Source organism: Rhipicephalus microplus, unplaced genomic scaffold (assembly GCF_043290135.1).
Source record: "Rhipicephalus microplus isolate Deutch F79 unplaced genomic scaffold, USDA_Rmic scaffold_56, whole genome shotgun sequence".
Classification (NCBI taxonomy): Eukaryota; Metazoa; Arthropoda; class Arachnida; order Ixodida; family Ixodidae; genus Rhipicephalus; species Rhipicephalus microplus.
This window is the reverse complement of record NW_027464629.1, coordinates 354,118-367,102: the sequence shown is the minus strand read 5'-3', so window position 1 is coordinate 367,102 and position 12,985 is coordinate 354,118. Positions and strand designations below refer to the sequence as shown.

Here is a 12,985-nt window from a genome sequence, read left to right as displayed (position 1 = left end):
TGGCTTTGTGGGCCTTGCGGGCTACGTGCTATTTCAGAATTTCTGCGGGCGGAACGCTGACGCTAACAGCGGTTAGCGTTATGACAAATGCGCAGTGGTAGCGACCGCACCGGATAGCAGTTTGAGTTCGCTATACGAAAACTCTATTGCCTTGAACCGGCACAGCATTCAGCCGAGTGCAGCGGTCACACGCGGATGCCCCCTCGCTAGCCACGGCCACCCTAGCGGTAGTTGTTGTCTCTGTATGAACATGTGGGCAGAGTTTCGTGACAAAAAAAGCACTGCGGGACTCTGGTCAGAGTCACTGTTATTTGATAACGGAGAGGCGCATGAAAGCCAGTCACCAGTCACGCTGAACGTCAAGGGTGATTAGCACAGAACGAATTGAACAGTCACAACTCCACGTGTATATCACGTCTGCGAAAATCTACAGCTGGAAAGGATACTAAAGTGCAAAGCATTTTTTTTCATTAGCGAGCTGCCGAAGAAGATACCAAAAGCACCACGCTTTCTTCGTGAAGATGCTTAGAAAGCGCGAGAACGCCCCAAAACAATGTATGTGCCGACCCCTCTTTGAAGTTTCGGCGTCATTCGCCGTGAGATAACGTATTTTCATGGCACCAACTGGAACCTACGTGTTTCCTATTAGAAAAATATGACCTAAATTGTCTCCTGAGGGGGCTATAGACTTACCACGGCAAGTTTCAGGAAACTTTGTTGGACCAATGGCGCCAAAATACGATGAATGCACTTTCAAACCTGCGACGTCGCCCGTTTAACATTCGGCACCAAATTTCGAAGAAAAAACATGAACTTGACTTTCCTCGTTACTAATCAACCTATCACAATGAAATTCAGGACATTACTATCGTTAGGGTACAATTTATCAATCTACCCCAATTCATTGCTTACTTTTAGTGTCACCCGAAAATGAGGCTCACACTAATTGATGTACTGCAATTGCTGAACCTAAGTGCGACTGCGCTCTGACTTTCAGCAGTTCTTCTTCTGCCTTTGTCTAGCCCTGTGCCCGCTGCCTTTATTACAGTAAAACAATAAAAATATGGGCATTGTGTGCTAGAACCTCAATATGATTATTGTTGTTCTGTGTCGCTACAGTCTACAAGCGTGCAGTCACTACAGTGGAAAGTGCATTGATCCAATCATTTTAGTGCACAAGCACTTACTGACTGTCTTACTAAGAGATAAGAGAATAGTCGTTTTGTGTACACTGATATAGCGCATCTGACATTATGAATGACGTTACGTCGGGGGAGATAAAGAGAAAATGAACAGAGAAAATGGGAGGTTAAGCAGGCTGCACCCAGTTCACTACGGAGAAGGTGGAGTAAAAGAATAGAGGAGTGAAGAAATAAATAGAGGGAAAGTAATACGCTCGCACGCATAGCAGCGTGTACTGCGCATACCCAGAAGGTCTTAAAACTGCGAACTGTCACAGAGTACGCGTCCACTTCGACTGCTTAAATTATCAATAACTTATAAGCATACAAACAGATGATGACCAAAAAACATGCATGACGCACAAGCGTGATTTTTTTGCGCCTTCGTTTAGTGCGTGTTTTCTTGGTCCTCGTCTCTTTGCGCGCTTAGGAAATTTTAACTGATACCAACACGCCCATACTGCCACAATTGTGTCTTACATGAAGTACACTGCAATACACGATGTTAAAGAAGGCTTGCAAACCCTTGCTCCAAGTTATCCAGAACTCGCAGTATACGCGATGTAACTGATGGGGTTGTCCATTCAGTGAGGAGAGTGCGCATTCTGTTTATCAACGGCCTCAGCACAGCGATGACACATAGGTCTTCGTAACACAGATCCTTAGTCAAACCTTGTGTCGTCTCTCTGTGGTAGTTATCTCGAAGAACTTACCGATGGCAGTTTTCTGAGCAAGACGGCAGTTAATCTTTTTTTTTCTTCATATTGTTATGGAATAAAAGAGGCGCCGTATTGACAAAGCTGTGAATAAAATATATTTCAAACCAGCAGCAGTGGCGTGACCGGTTCACCAGACACCGAGCGGAGACCACTCTTCGTCCTCTTCATCCGGCACACACGCGCATCGTCCCACAACATGTCAACATGCATGAGGCATAATCCCCGGCGGCAGAAGCGCCGTCTCGGCGCATCTAGATTTCAACGTCAGCGGGAGAGTGGTAAGGCTTCAAGCGTGCCACAGGTACGATATTGGTGGTCTGTGGGGCAGTTGAAGGCGATGAGGCAGCAGGGGCAATTTCGTATGTGACCGGAGTAACCTTACGAAGGACTAGATATGGACCTGTGTAGCGGGAAAGAAGTTTTTCCGACAAGACGACTTGACGGTTCAGCGACCACAGCAGCACCATTGAACCGGGTAAGAAGTGCACATCGCGGTACCGTTGATCGTACAAACACCGCTGGTTCCCTTGAGAGGCCAGAAAGCGAGTGCGGGCGATTTCGCGTGCGTGGGCAGCCCGAGTGATAGCGTCAAGGGCATATTCGCTGGTCGGTGTCGTGGTAGACAGAATGACTGTATCTAGAGGTAATGTAGGTTCTCAGCTGAACAACAGAAAAAGCGGGGAGTAAGTGGCAGCGTTATGGCGAGAAGAATTATATGCAAATGTCACGTATGGCAAAGCAAGGTCCCAGTCAGTGTGGTTGGAAGAAACATACTTCACGAACATGTCTGTAAGTGTTCGATTCAGACGCTCCGCGAGTTCGTTTGTCTGCGGGTGGTACGACGTAGTGAGCTTGTGCCTCGTTTTACATTACTGAAGGACATCGGCTACGACCTTTGATAGAAAGGTGCGGCCATGGTCTCTAAGCGGGTGGTACGACGTAGTGAGCTTGTGCCTCGTTTTACATTACTGAAGGACATCGGCTACGACCTTTGATACAAAGGTGCGGCCACGGTCTCTAAGCAGCTGGCATGGAGCCCCATGTTGCAAGATCACGTCCTTGAGGAGGAAGTCGGCGAGATCTGTGGCGGCTTGTTGGAAGTGCTCGTGGGATGAAGTGCTCGTAGCGGCTCGTGGGAAGTGCACGTAGCGCGTATTCTGTGGCCACAGCTATCCACCTGTTGCCAGACGAAGACAAGGGCAAAGGACCCAGAAGGTCTAAGCCAACGCGTAAGAAAGGTTCTGAAGAAATGTCAAGTGGATGAAGGTGCCTGGCGGGAAGCGTCGATGGTGTTTTGCGGCGCTGACATTTATCACAAGCCGCAACGTATCTTCTGACTGAGCATGAAAGCATTGGCGAAAAAAGCGTCGACGAATGCGGTCGTAAGTGCGTGACACACCAAGGTGACCGGCAGTTGCACGGTCATGGAGTTCGTAGAGAACTGCGTTCTACCCATCTGGGTAGAAGTTCTGGCGGTATAGGACACCATCGTGGAGGACGAATGAGCAATGGGACCTGTCGGAAAATGGTGATTCGAGATGTTCGATTACAGCACGCAAGGATTCATCACGGCGTTGCTCGTCACTGATGCGGGTCAATTGCGAAACTGAGAAGACGCAAGTATCGGTGTCGGTGTCAGGAATGATGCTCAGTTCATCGACCGGGTAGCGGGAGAGGCAGTATGTGTCTTGATGTAGGTGTCCCGACTTGTACGTGTCTGTATAGATATGGTTTTGCAGTCGCAGAGCCCAGTGCCCGAGCTGGCCAGTAGGATCCCTCTGTTTGATGAAAGCCAACACAGCCCATGGCGGTCCGTTATTACAGAGAAATTCATGCCATATAAATATGGGCGGAACTTTGTGATTGCCCAAACAAGAGCAAGACATTCACGCTCAATTATTAAATAGTTGCGCTCGGCAGCTGTGAGAAAGCGGCATGCGTAGGCGATAACTCAGTCGTGTCCCCGCTGGAGTTGGGCTCGGACGGCTCCAATCCCGTGACCACTAGCATCGGTTCGTGCTTATATCGGAGCAGACTGGTCAAAGTGGGCCAATATAAGTGGAGTCGTGAGGAGGGTGATGAGGTGAGAAAAAGCGACAGTTTGAGCGGAACCCCACGTAAAAGTCACGTATTTCTTCAGAAAGTCGGTGAGTGATCGAGCGATCGTTGCAAGATCTTTCGGGAACCTTCTGAAATAGTAACAAAGTCCCACAAAGCTCCGGACATCCTTGACAGACTGGGGTACAGGAAAGCTCGTGACGGCACGAATTTTTTCCGGGTCTGACTGCACACCTGACGCGTCGACAAGGTGGCCCAACACCGTCATCTGCTGGCGGCCGAAGTGACATTTCGAGGAGTTTAGTTGAAGGCCAGCAGTGCGGAAGATGTAGAGAACTGCTGACAAACACTGGAGTTGTGTCTCAAATGTAGGCGAATATACAAGGACCTCATCCAGGTAGCACAGGCGTGTTGACTACTTGAACCTTAGTAATAGCGAGCCCATTATACGCTCAAACGTGGCTGGGGCGTTGCATTGCCCAAACGGCATCACCTAGAATTGGTATAGGCCGTCTGGAGTTACATACGCAGTCTTTTCTTGGTATTTCTCGTCCACCGCAGTCTGCCGATAGCCAGAAAGTAGGTCAATTGAACAAAAGTGTCACGCGCCGTGAAGACAATCGAGGGCGTCATCAATTCGGGGCAAAGGATAAACGTCCTTTTTCGTGATTTGATAAAGATGGCGGTAATCAACGCAGAAGCACCACGTGTCATCTTTCTTTTTACCGAGCACAACACGATATGCCCAAGGGCTCGAGGAGGGTTCAACAATTCCTTCGGCTAGCATCTTGTTGACTTCTTGAATTACCTTATGCTCTGTGGCAGACACCCGGTATGGTCGGCAGTCAATGGAAGGAGAATCAGCAGTATTAATGCGGTGCTTCTCGAGGGAAGCCTGATGATGATGATGATGATGATGATGATGATGATGATGATGATGATGATGATATGTGGGGCTTAACGTCCCAAAACCACCATTTGATTATGAGAGACGCCGTAGTGGAGGGCTCCGGAAATTTCGACCACCTGGGGTTCTTTAACGTGCACCCAAATCTGAGCACACGGGCCTACAACATTTCCGCCTCCATCGGAAATGCAGCCGCCGCAGCCGGGAATCAAACCCGCGACCTGCGGGTCAGCAGCCGAGTACCTTAGCCACTAGACCACCGCGGCGGGGCTCGAGGGAAGTCTGACAGAGTGAACTGCTGTCGACGTCAAATATGTCACGGTAGGAAGCCAGAAGCCGGCATAGGGCGTCAGATTGCTCTGGTTTGAATTACGGGTTGATCAGGGGGCGCAAGGCAACATCGAGGAATGTGGCGTCCTGCGCACGACATGGAAGATCGGAGCATGCGTCTGCCGCAAAAGCAGTGACGTGGGTGTCTAATAAGGGTCGAAGCGTAGTGACTGAAATTCCGTGTGGTAGTACTTGGTGCGTGAAACCGAAATTGATAATTGGCAGACATGTTCGGTTAGAAGCCATGGTTATGACAGAGTGTGGCACAGTGATGTCGCACACCAGGAGAACATCAAGAATAGGCGTGACGACATAATCACCGTCAACAACCAGTGAACTTGTTGTCAATTCAATGAATTTGAGGGTGTTTGGTGGTATCCGACTGAAGTCTGTGGTAAAGAGGCTTTTCAGCAGCTCGGGGCGAGAATCTGGAAGAAAAGGAAGTTCTAAACCTAGAGTGCCGGCAAAGCAGTCGATCAGAGGAGATCGCGTCGCTAAGAAGTCCAGTCGGAAATGAGGTCGTGAGGGCAATTGTCGAGCACGGTAAATAAAGCAGAAATATGAGGGCTGGCAAGACGAATACGAGTGGTAGACATTTCAATGACGGCCACAGTTTCATCATCAGCGACACGGACGGCTTGTGTTGCGGCAGGCGTGAGCACTTTTTTGAGGCGGCGGCAGAGACGAGCGCTCATTATGGAGACTTGAGCTCCATTGTCAACTAAAGCCGTCAAAGAAAGACCGTCCACATGCACTTCCAGCAAGTTCTTATTAGTAGGGAGCGTCAACGGAGGATTTGGGTCAATCGCACTTGAAGCAGCACTACCTCTAGGAGCTGCATAATCTAGTTTTTCGTCCGGGAAGATTTATAGTTAGTCGGTGATGAATACCAGTGGCGCTGGGGCGACGGAGAAAGGCGGCGTTGCGGTGACGGTGAATGAGCGGTAGAGCGGCTGTTAGGTGCGTCGAAAGGGGGTTCACGTATGGCCGAGGGGAAGAAGAAAATTGGCTCCAACGGGGGGGGGGGGGGCGTTCAAGTGCTGCGGCAGTAGCGCAAGACATGGCCAACTCAGTGGCAGCGGAAGCAAATTGGCTTCTCATCCGCTGCTCTCCATTCCGCCGGATTGTGGGATCTGGGCAAAAAGCATGGGTCATGGCGGGATGCATTCATAGGCATCGGTCTGCAGCCCGGTCGGAAGACGGAGGACGAAAAACCAAGGTTAGCAATTTCTTGCCGCACGACTGCCTGAATATAACTGACACCGCTGGAGGTGTTTGCACGATGTCCTGGTCGACTGGAAGTGGATGAAACGGTGCCAGGCGGACCGCCTCAAGCTCGCGCCGAACGATGCGAGTAACATTCTCATACAAGGGTGGTGTGGCACCGAGATCGATACAGGTTGACGTGACAGCCTTGTTTGGGAGCCGCGAGAATGGAGGCAGAACTCGGTGGTTTTTCGCCATTTCAAAGCGATGGCATTTCTTATCTATGAGATCGACAGTCGTGACGTTGTTGTACACGAGCAAGTTGAAAGTGTCGTCCGCGATGCCCTTGAGTATGAGGCCTAGCTTGTCGCTCTCGGTCATTTGCTCGTCCACTTTGCGGCACAACGCAAGCACGTCCTGAATATACGAGATATACAACTCGGTTGATGATTGTACACGGGTGGCGAGTTCTTGTCGTGCGGCTATTTGTTGACCAGACGGGTCCCCAAAGATGTCGCGTAGTCATTCCTTGAAGGTGTCCCCGCTGGTGAGCTCGGCCTCATGAGCGTCGAACCATACACGCGGGGTGCCATCCAAGTAAAAGATTACGCTGGCGAGCATCATGATAGGGTCCCATCGGCGAGACAGGCTAACGCGCTCGTACATGCGGAACTTGTAGTCGACGTCAAGGCCAAGCTGGGCGGCGAACGTACCGGGATCACGGGGGTGGGACATCGCAAGATACGTAGTAGCTAGCACTCCAGCTGAAGGCGGTGACCGGTTGTTATCATTGGAAGCCATGTCCGGAGGCTCAACGGTGCGGCCACTGCGAAGCTTCGTGGTGAGGACGGGGAACGTTCCCCCTCCACCAAATATGTTACGGACGAAAATAGACACTGTATCGACGAGGCTGTGGATGAAATATATTTCAAACCAGCAGCAGCGGCGTGACCGGTTCACCAGACACCAAGTGGAGACCACTCTTCGTCCTCTTCATCCAGCACACACGCACGTTGCCCCACAAAATGTCAACATACATGTAGCAATATGACTGCACAACAAATAACAAACGAACGAAAGATAAGCCACATGTAGAAGCCGGAAAAAACGCGAGGCGTTTGCTTCAGTCTATTAGTGCTGTTTAAGGTACCACTGCTGCATATGCCGGTGTTCACGAAATTTGAGCGAAAAGTCATCACATTGGTCTGCGCGTTTGAAACAAAGCTTGATAAGGATAATTTCATGAATATGCAAATAATAATTTCATTGTACAGAGACGGTGAAATGGCTAATGCTAATTCGTACAGCTTTCTAGTGTATTATTGTTTCTAACAATAATTCTCATATTTCATGAACATTTTACATTTTTAAATGTAAAATAAAAGCCACTAATCTCATTATTAGGACGCATATTTATTCACTAAACTGTGCCAATATTTTAAATGCGTCCATAACCTTAAAGACGGCCCCCTTCCTCACACACGTACCGCTTTAACCTGACGAGACATTAAAAAAAGATGTTTTTACGTGATTATAACGGAGTATGAAACCATGCACAAAAATAAATTCTCTCATGCATCATTCAATTCACGTTCATTTTTGCTCTTGTTACAGAATAGCGACAATTTATTTTGACACGGATGTCATCGTTTCCTTTCGAGACTATCTGTCCTTTCGGGAGTTCATGAAAGCTCCTTTTCCCCTAGTAGTTTTTTACAATTCTAGCTTTATAGTGTTCCACCCACACCTACTCCTTAGCTGGCATACTAATTAGCTGTTGTGTTCATAGCGTGTGGCCCTTGCATTTTCACCAGTACGTTTGTCGAAACAATTACCTTGATCTCAGAGAAATTCACAAAATCTTAAAATCTTTACTTGTACCTGCTTAAAGATGTGCGGTCCACGATCTTTTTTTTTTTCATCTTTACATGTATTCTGAGGAAAAGCCTGTACATTTTCTTGCAATAATCTGAGCCAGAACATGAAAACTAAACTGGTAAAGCAACAGATGTCTTTGTTGGTCGGCTCTTCTTCTGTGAGTGTAACTTGTGACTAGAAATAAGCAGTCTCAATTAGCGCACAGTTTTGCCATCTTGTCCTTTAGAAAGGAGAGCTGCGATTTTCCCCCGATGAACACTTGGGCACACTAAGCTTCCGCTCGTTGGTTACAATCAAAGATGAAGGTTTTAAGTTCCATCGTTGCCGCAGCATTCTGCGAAAAAAAATTACGCGAAGGCTTTAGTTCGGGCAAAAAAAAAATAAAGCATGGTTTGGAGCAATCACTGAAGACTTCTGTATCAATAATAATAATAATAATAATAATAATATTAATAATAATAGGAAGAAGAACTGCAATTTTAAGACCCACAACTACGATGTGATTATCAGGCATACTATAATGAAAGGCTCCAGAAATGTCGACCACCTCTGGCTCTTCAGTAAGGACCTCAATATAAGTACACCAAGCTCCAGCATAGTGGAAGAATACTGACCTCTAGCTTGTGCTACCGTCACGATCAGGATCGAATCCTCAGCGTTTGGGTCAGCAGGCGAACATCGTAGACAGTGTACCACCACTGTGGCTGCTTATTATTTCCGTAGTGTGGGATTTGAAACAACATAACTGATGACGACATTCGGAGCAATCGCTAGATTTGCTCTTTCATTATAATTTATTGAAGCTCTCTAAGTATCTGTGGGCCATAAACGCCATCTTTCACGTCTTGCACGGATGTGGTTGACATCATCGTTTACAATACGAAGAAGTTTGGGTAGTCGTCAAGCTAAAGGGGGGAATAAATTCAGTGTGTGTCACGTCTTTTGTAGCTAAGCTGAAGTACAAGCCTAATATAAGGACACCCAAGTTGCCAAGTCACACTTGCTAAGGCTCACGGTTTTTTTATTATTGACGTGCAAACAACTCTACACGGCGCAGCTCGTACACGTATACAATGTACCGGATTCTGTCGATGGCTTAATGGGCTCAGAGTACAATACGTATATGTATAGATGCTTGAGACAACATTATAGCTATGCAATTCGAAGGCCGAGAAAAGTAGCAGAAGTGGACCAGTATTTTAAAGTAAGTATTATCCATTCTACAGTTAGGCTGTCCTAGGCTTGCCTGCAATCTAGTAGCATACGTTCGCGAAAAATATCCTATCGTGTCCTTTGCTTGAGCAGGCAGGTCACGTGATCTGGCTTTGACCAATCAGGCGCATGCCGGAGACGCCGCGTTGCGCGCTCGTGAACCTGAGGCAGTCTGCCAGTGGAGGGCTGCCCCTGTGAGATAGTCTAAAATAGTAAGCTGCTGCATACGTACATAATTTCATTTCAAATTCCCTGATTAATGTTTTTAGATATGTGATAAAACAGCGTAGAGTAGCGAACATATAACGCGGCGATCATTGCTACGATCACACACGCGTAGCAATGATGTCGCATCTCCATCTGGTAGTTAGGTTTGGTGGAGTGAGCATTTTGCATCTGCGTGAACAGCTTCAATACCTTTCCGTACTGACCATTGACAGTTTCTCCTTGATCTCTACGTTCCTCTTGTTGCTCGTTTCTTGTTTGTCGCGCATGTACTTCCAGACCAGAGGGCAGACGTAAGTAGGGTCCACGACTTCCGACCCACGCCATTCTGTGAAATGTAGAAAGGAAACAAAAGTTTCTGGCATTTTAGGCACCGAGACGGCCGTATCTTTACCAGGCACACCGAAGTGTAGGGCTTCGGATATTTTGACCATGAGGAGTTCATTAACGTGCCCGGCAACGCAAAGCACACAGGCCTCCAGCGTCTATCGAAGTGCGACCGCTGCGGCCAAGATTGCACCCGCGACCTTCGGGTCAGCACCCAAGCACCATAGCCACTGCACCCCCCCCCCCCTGGTGAGCACGAAGTTACCTTTCCTTGCCGCAGAGCTTGCACCATTCCTTGTGAACAATGTAAAAAAGTGGAGAAGCACTAGTCATCTCAACAAGACGGGGCCAGCGAAGCTTGGCGTAGGCGTGCGTAACTTCATAAATTCTTTCTTTCTCTCTTTCTTTCTTTTTCTTTTTCTCTTGCTTTCTCCCTTTTTTTTCTCTCTTTCTTTTTCTTTCTCTCTTTCTTTTTTTCTTTATTTCTGTCTGTCTGTCTGTCTGTCTGTCTGTCTGTCTGTCTGTCTGTCTGTCTGTCTGTCTGTCTGTCTGTCTGTCTGTCTGTCTGTCTGTCTTCATTTCTTTCTTTTCTTCTCTGACTCTCTTTCTTTCATTCAGTCACACCTACAACGACAATTTGCGAGGCAAGGCTACCCTCAATTGTACAAAAAAGTGTACTTTCATCCACGGTTACGCTCATATACGAATAGTGTTGACACTTTATATGTAATTAAGCAACTTTTTTAGTGACCTGCAAGCAGCTCAAGTCGCACCTACCGACCTACCTCAGGGCTCCCTCTCTAAGCCTAACCGCGGCATGGAGGTTTTGCTGGACGGCCCATTTCTGGTCGTCTAGGTTGGAGCTACTCAAGGTGGCATCCCACCTTTCCCCGATGCTATCTTTATACACAGCGCTGCGCTCCCAGAGCATGTGTTTTAGAGTATAGTATGTATGCATTGGTTTCATATATCATAAGGGTAGATACCTGGGCATATGACATCCTCTATGTGCGAACTTGGGTAAGACACACACTAATTTTTTGTTTGAAAAAAGTTCTTTAAAATAACCGTATACAGGAAGATGGTCACAGTACATCTTACTTGAATGGTGAATACATCGCATGTTTTTCGAATGAAAATGGCGCGACAATGAAGATGGAAAGACTGACGAACCACAAGAGCACAAGCCCAAACACAAGCAATCACATAAAACACGTGGCACTCCTGTTCGTATGGTTCGTTAGTGTTCTTCTCTGCTTCGTCATACCTCACTAAAACCAGGCACCCGAACCAAGTCGCCCAACTATGAATCTTTCTTAACGCGAACACGGCGGTACCAGATGTCGATGCTTAGGTGTACGCATTGTTCTTGCATGCGTCAGTGTGCTTACCAAAGGCCAGGCTCACGGCTAATGAGACAATTAGGTGCACAACGAATCCAACGAAGGCCACCCACATAAACGAGATGTGGTAGAGCTGGTAAATCCCACTGCGTAGAAAATGGAGTAGCAATCGATTGCTTTTAGTGCGATTTCCAGAGAACTTCACTGCTGCAATGAAAGCCAAGCCTTTAATTTCTATCACATTTTCTTACTCTATAACAGCTGCATAATGTTTCACTGAAAGGGATACTGACACCTTTTTTTTCGGAGGCAAGTTTGCTCTACCATACAAATTTCTTCTATGCATAGACGGCTCTGAGGTATTGGGAAGCTCAACATATACTGATATTTCATTTTTCCAGTAAAGTCAAACTTCTCCCAGCGCACTTGCGACATCGGCACTAACTTGACGTCAAGGTACTGATTCTGGTGATGTAACGCAGCAGTCTTGCTCGTTTTGACGACATCAAGCACCTAAACACAAGAAATGTCACCTTGCGCATCGTCTTCTCGATCGTCTGCACGCGCCGTGCTGTCGCGTGGTCACTGTCATTTAGCGAATCTCTGAAGTGAGCTAGCGGAGTCTGTGATAGTGTACTTACATGCACGCGAATACAACATTGACGCTCATGCGAGGGTAAGGAAATCATTCTATTTCAAATTTGTCGTCGTGGCGGCAATATTTAGCCCTGTGAAGTCTTGCGCCAGCGAAACGAGGACAATAGGTGTAAGTTCCACTGATTCCCATTCGATCCGGCGCTGATAAAGGCGTGGGCCGGCTTCGTGCGCCGCGGCCCAGACAGCGACTGGACGCCAACCAAGCGGAATTTACTCTGTTCGCTGCGCTTCAACCCAGAAGCGTACACACTCAACATGCAGTTGCTGGCTGACATTGAATTGTCGATTGAGAACCTGCGCCACAAAGGTGATGCGATGCCAAACTAGTGCCCCCTTCCGCGACAGTTGCGACACGTGCAGCGCGCAGCGGACAAAGCAGATGATTGAAGCGACGCGCGGACGAATACAGGTCACGAAAACTTCTGCGGGCCCATACTACCACCCGGTAGCACTGCTCATGCCATGTCGTGACGTCAGGGTACAGTAGGAACCAAAACTAGCCAATAAAAACACGCTGTAGGGTAATTTTGATGCTGCACTCACGCTTACCAATACATCTTAACGCTGTAGGGGGCTTAGCCTACCATTTGAAAAAAAAACATATATGAAAAAATTTCTGCCAGTATTCCCTAAACTTATTATTTCACACTATTCCATGCGCAAGAGCTCTAAGTTGCAAGTAAACAACGCTTTAAGGCAGTCTTATTGACCCAAAAAGTATTCAGGGATCTAAACTCTAAGAACTCGGACACCCCTTTCATATATGTGAGTCACATGTGTAGTACTCCATTTGGAGAGGCACGTTGGCTCTCTTTAGGCTAGTCGTGCGAAGCACGATGGTCCAAAAGAGAGTCATTGCACGGCTCTCCTAAAGAGAGTCAATGTATCATCTCAAAAGGCAGTGCTACACATATGACTCGCACATGTATAAACGAACATTCA

General features: G+C 47.6%; 1 protein-coding gene across 3 annotated transcripts in view; it reads right to left on the bottom strand.

Moving 5' to 3' along the window:
- Positions 1-8,252: 8,252 nt before the first annotated feature.
- LOC142788360 (sodium-coupled monocarboxylate transporter 1-like) overlaps positions 8,253-12,985 on the bottom strand; it is a 115,388-nt gene continuing 110,655 nt past the window's right edge. For all 3 annotated transcript variants that reach the window (XM_075884920.1, XM_075884922.1, XM_075884921.1), the window contains 3 exons: positions 11,435-11,532; positions 9,923-10,044; positions 8,253-8,613 (listed from right to left, as the gene is read on the bottom strand). In XM_075884920.1, the coding sequence (XP_075741035.1) occupies positions 8,548-8,613; positions 9,923-10,044; positions 11,435-11,532 (286 nt within the window). In that variant the 3' untranslated portion in view covers positions 8,253-8,547. The remainder of the gene's footprint in view (positions 8,614-9,922; positions 10,045-11,434; positions 11,533-12,985) is intronic.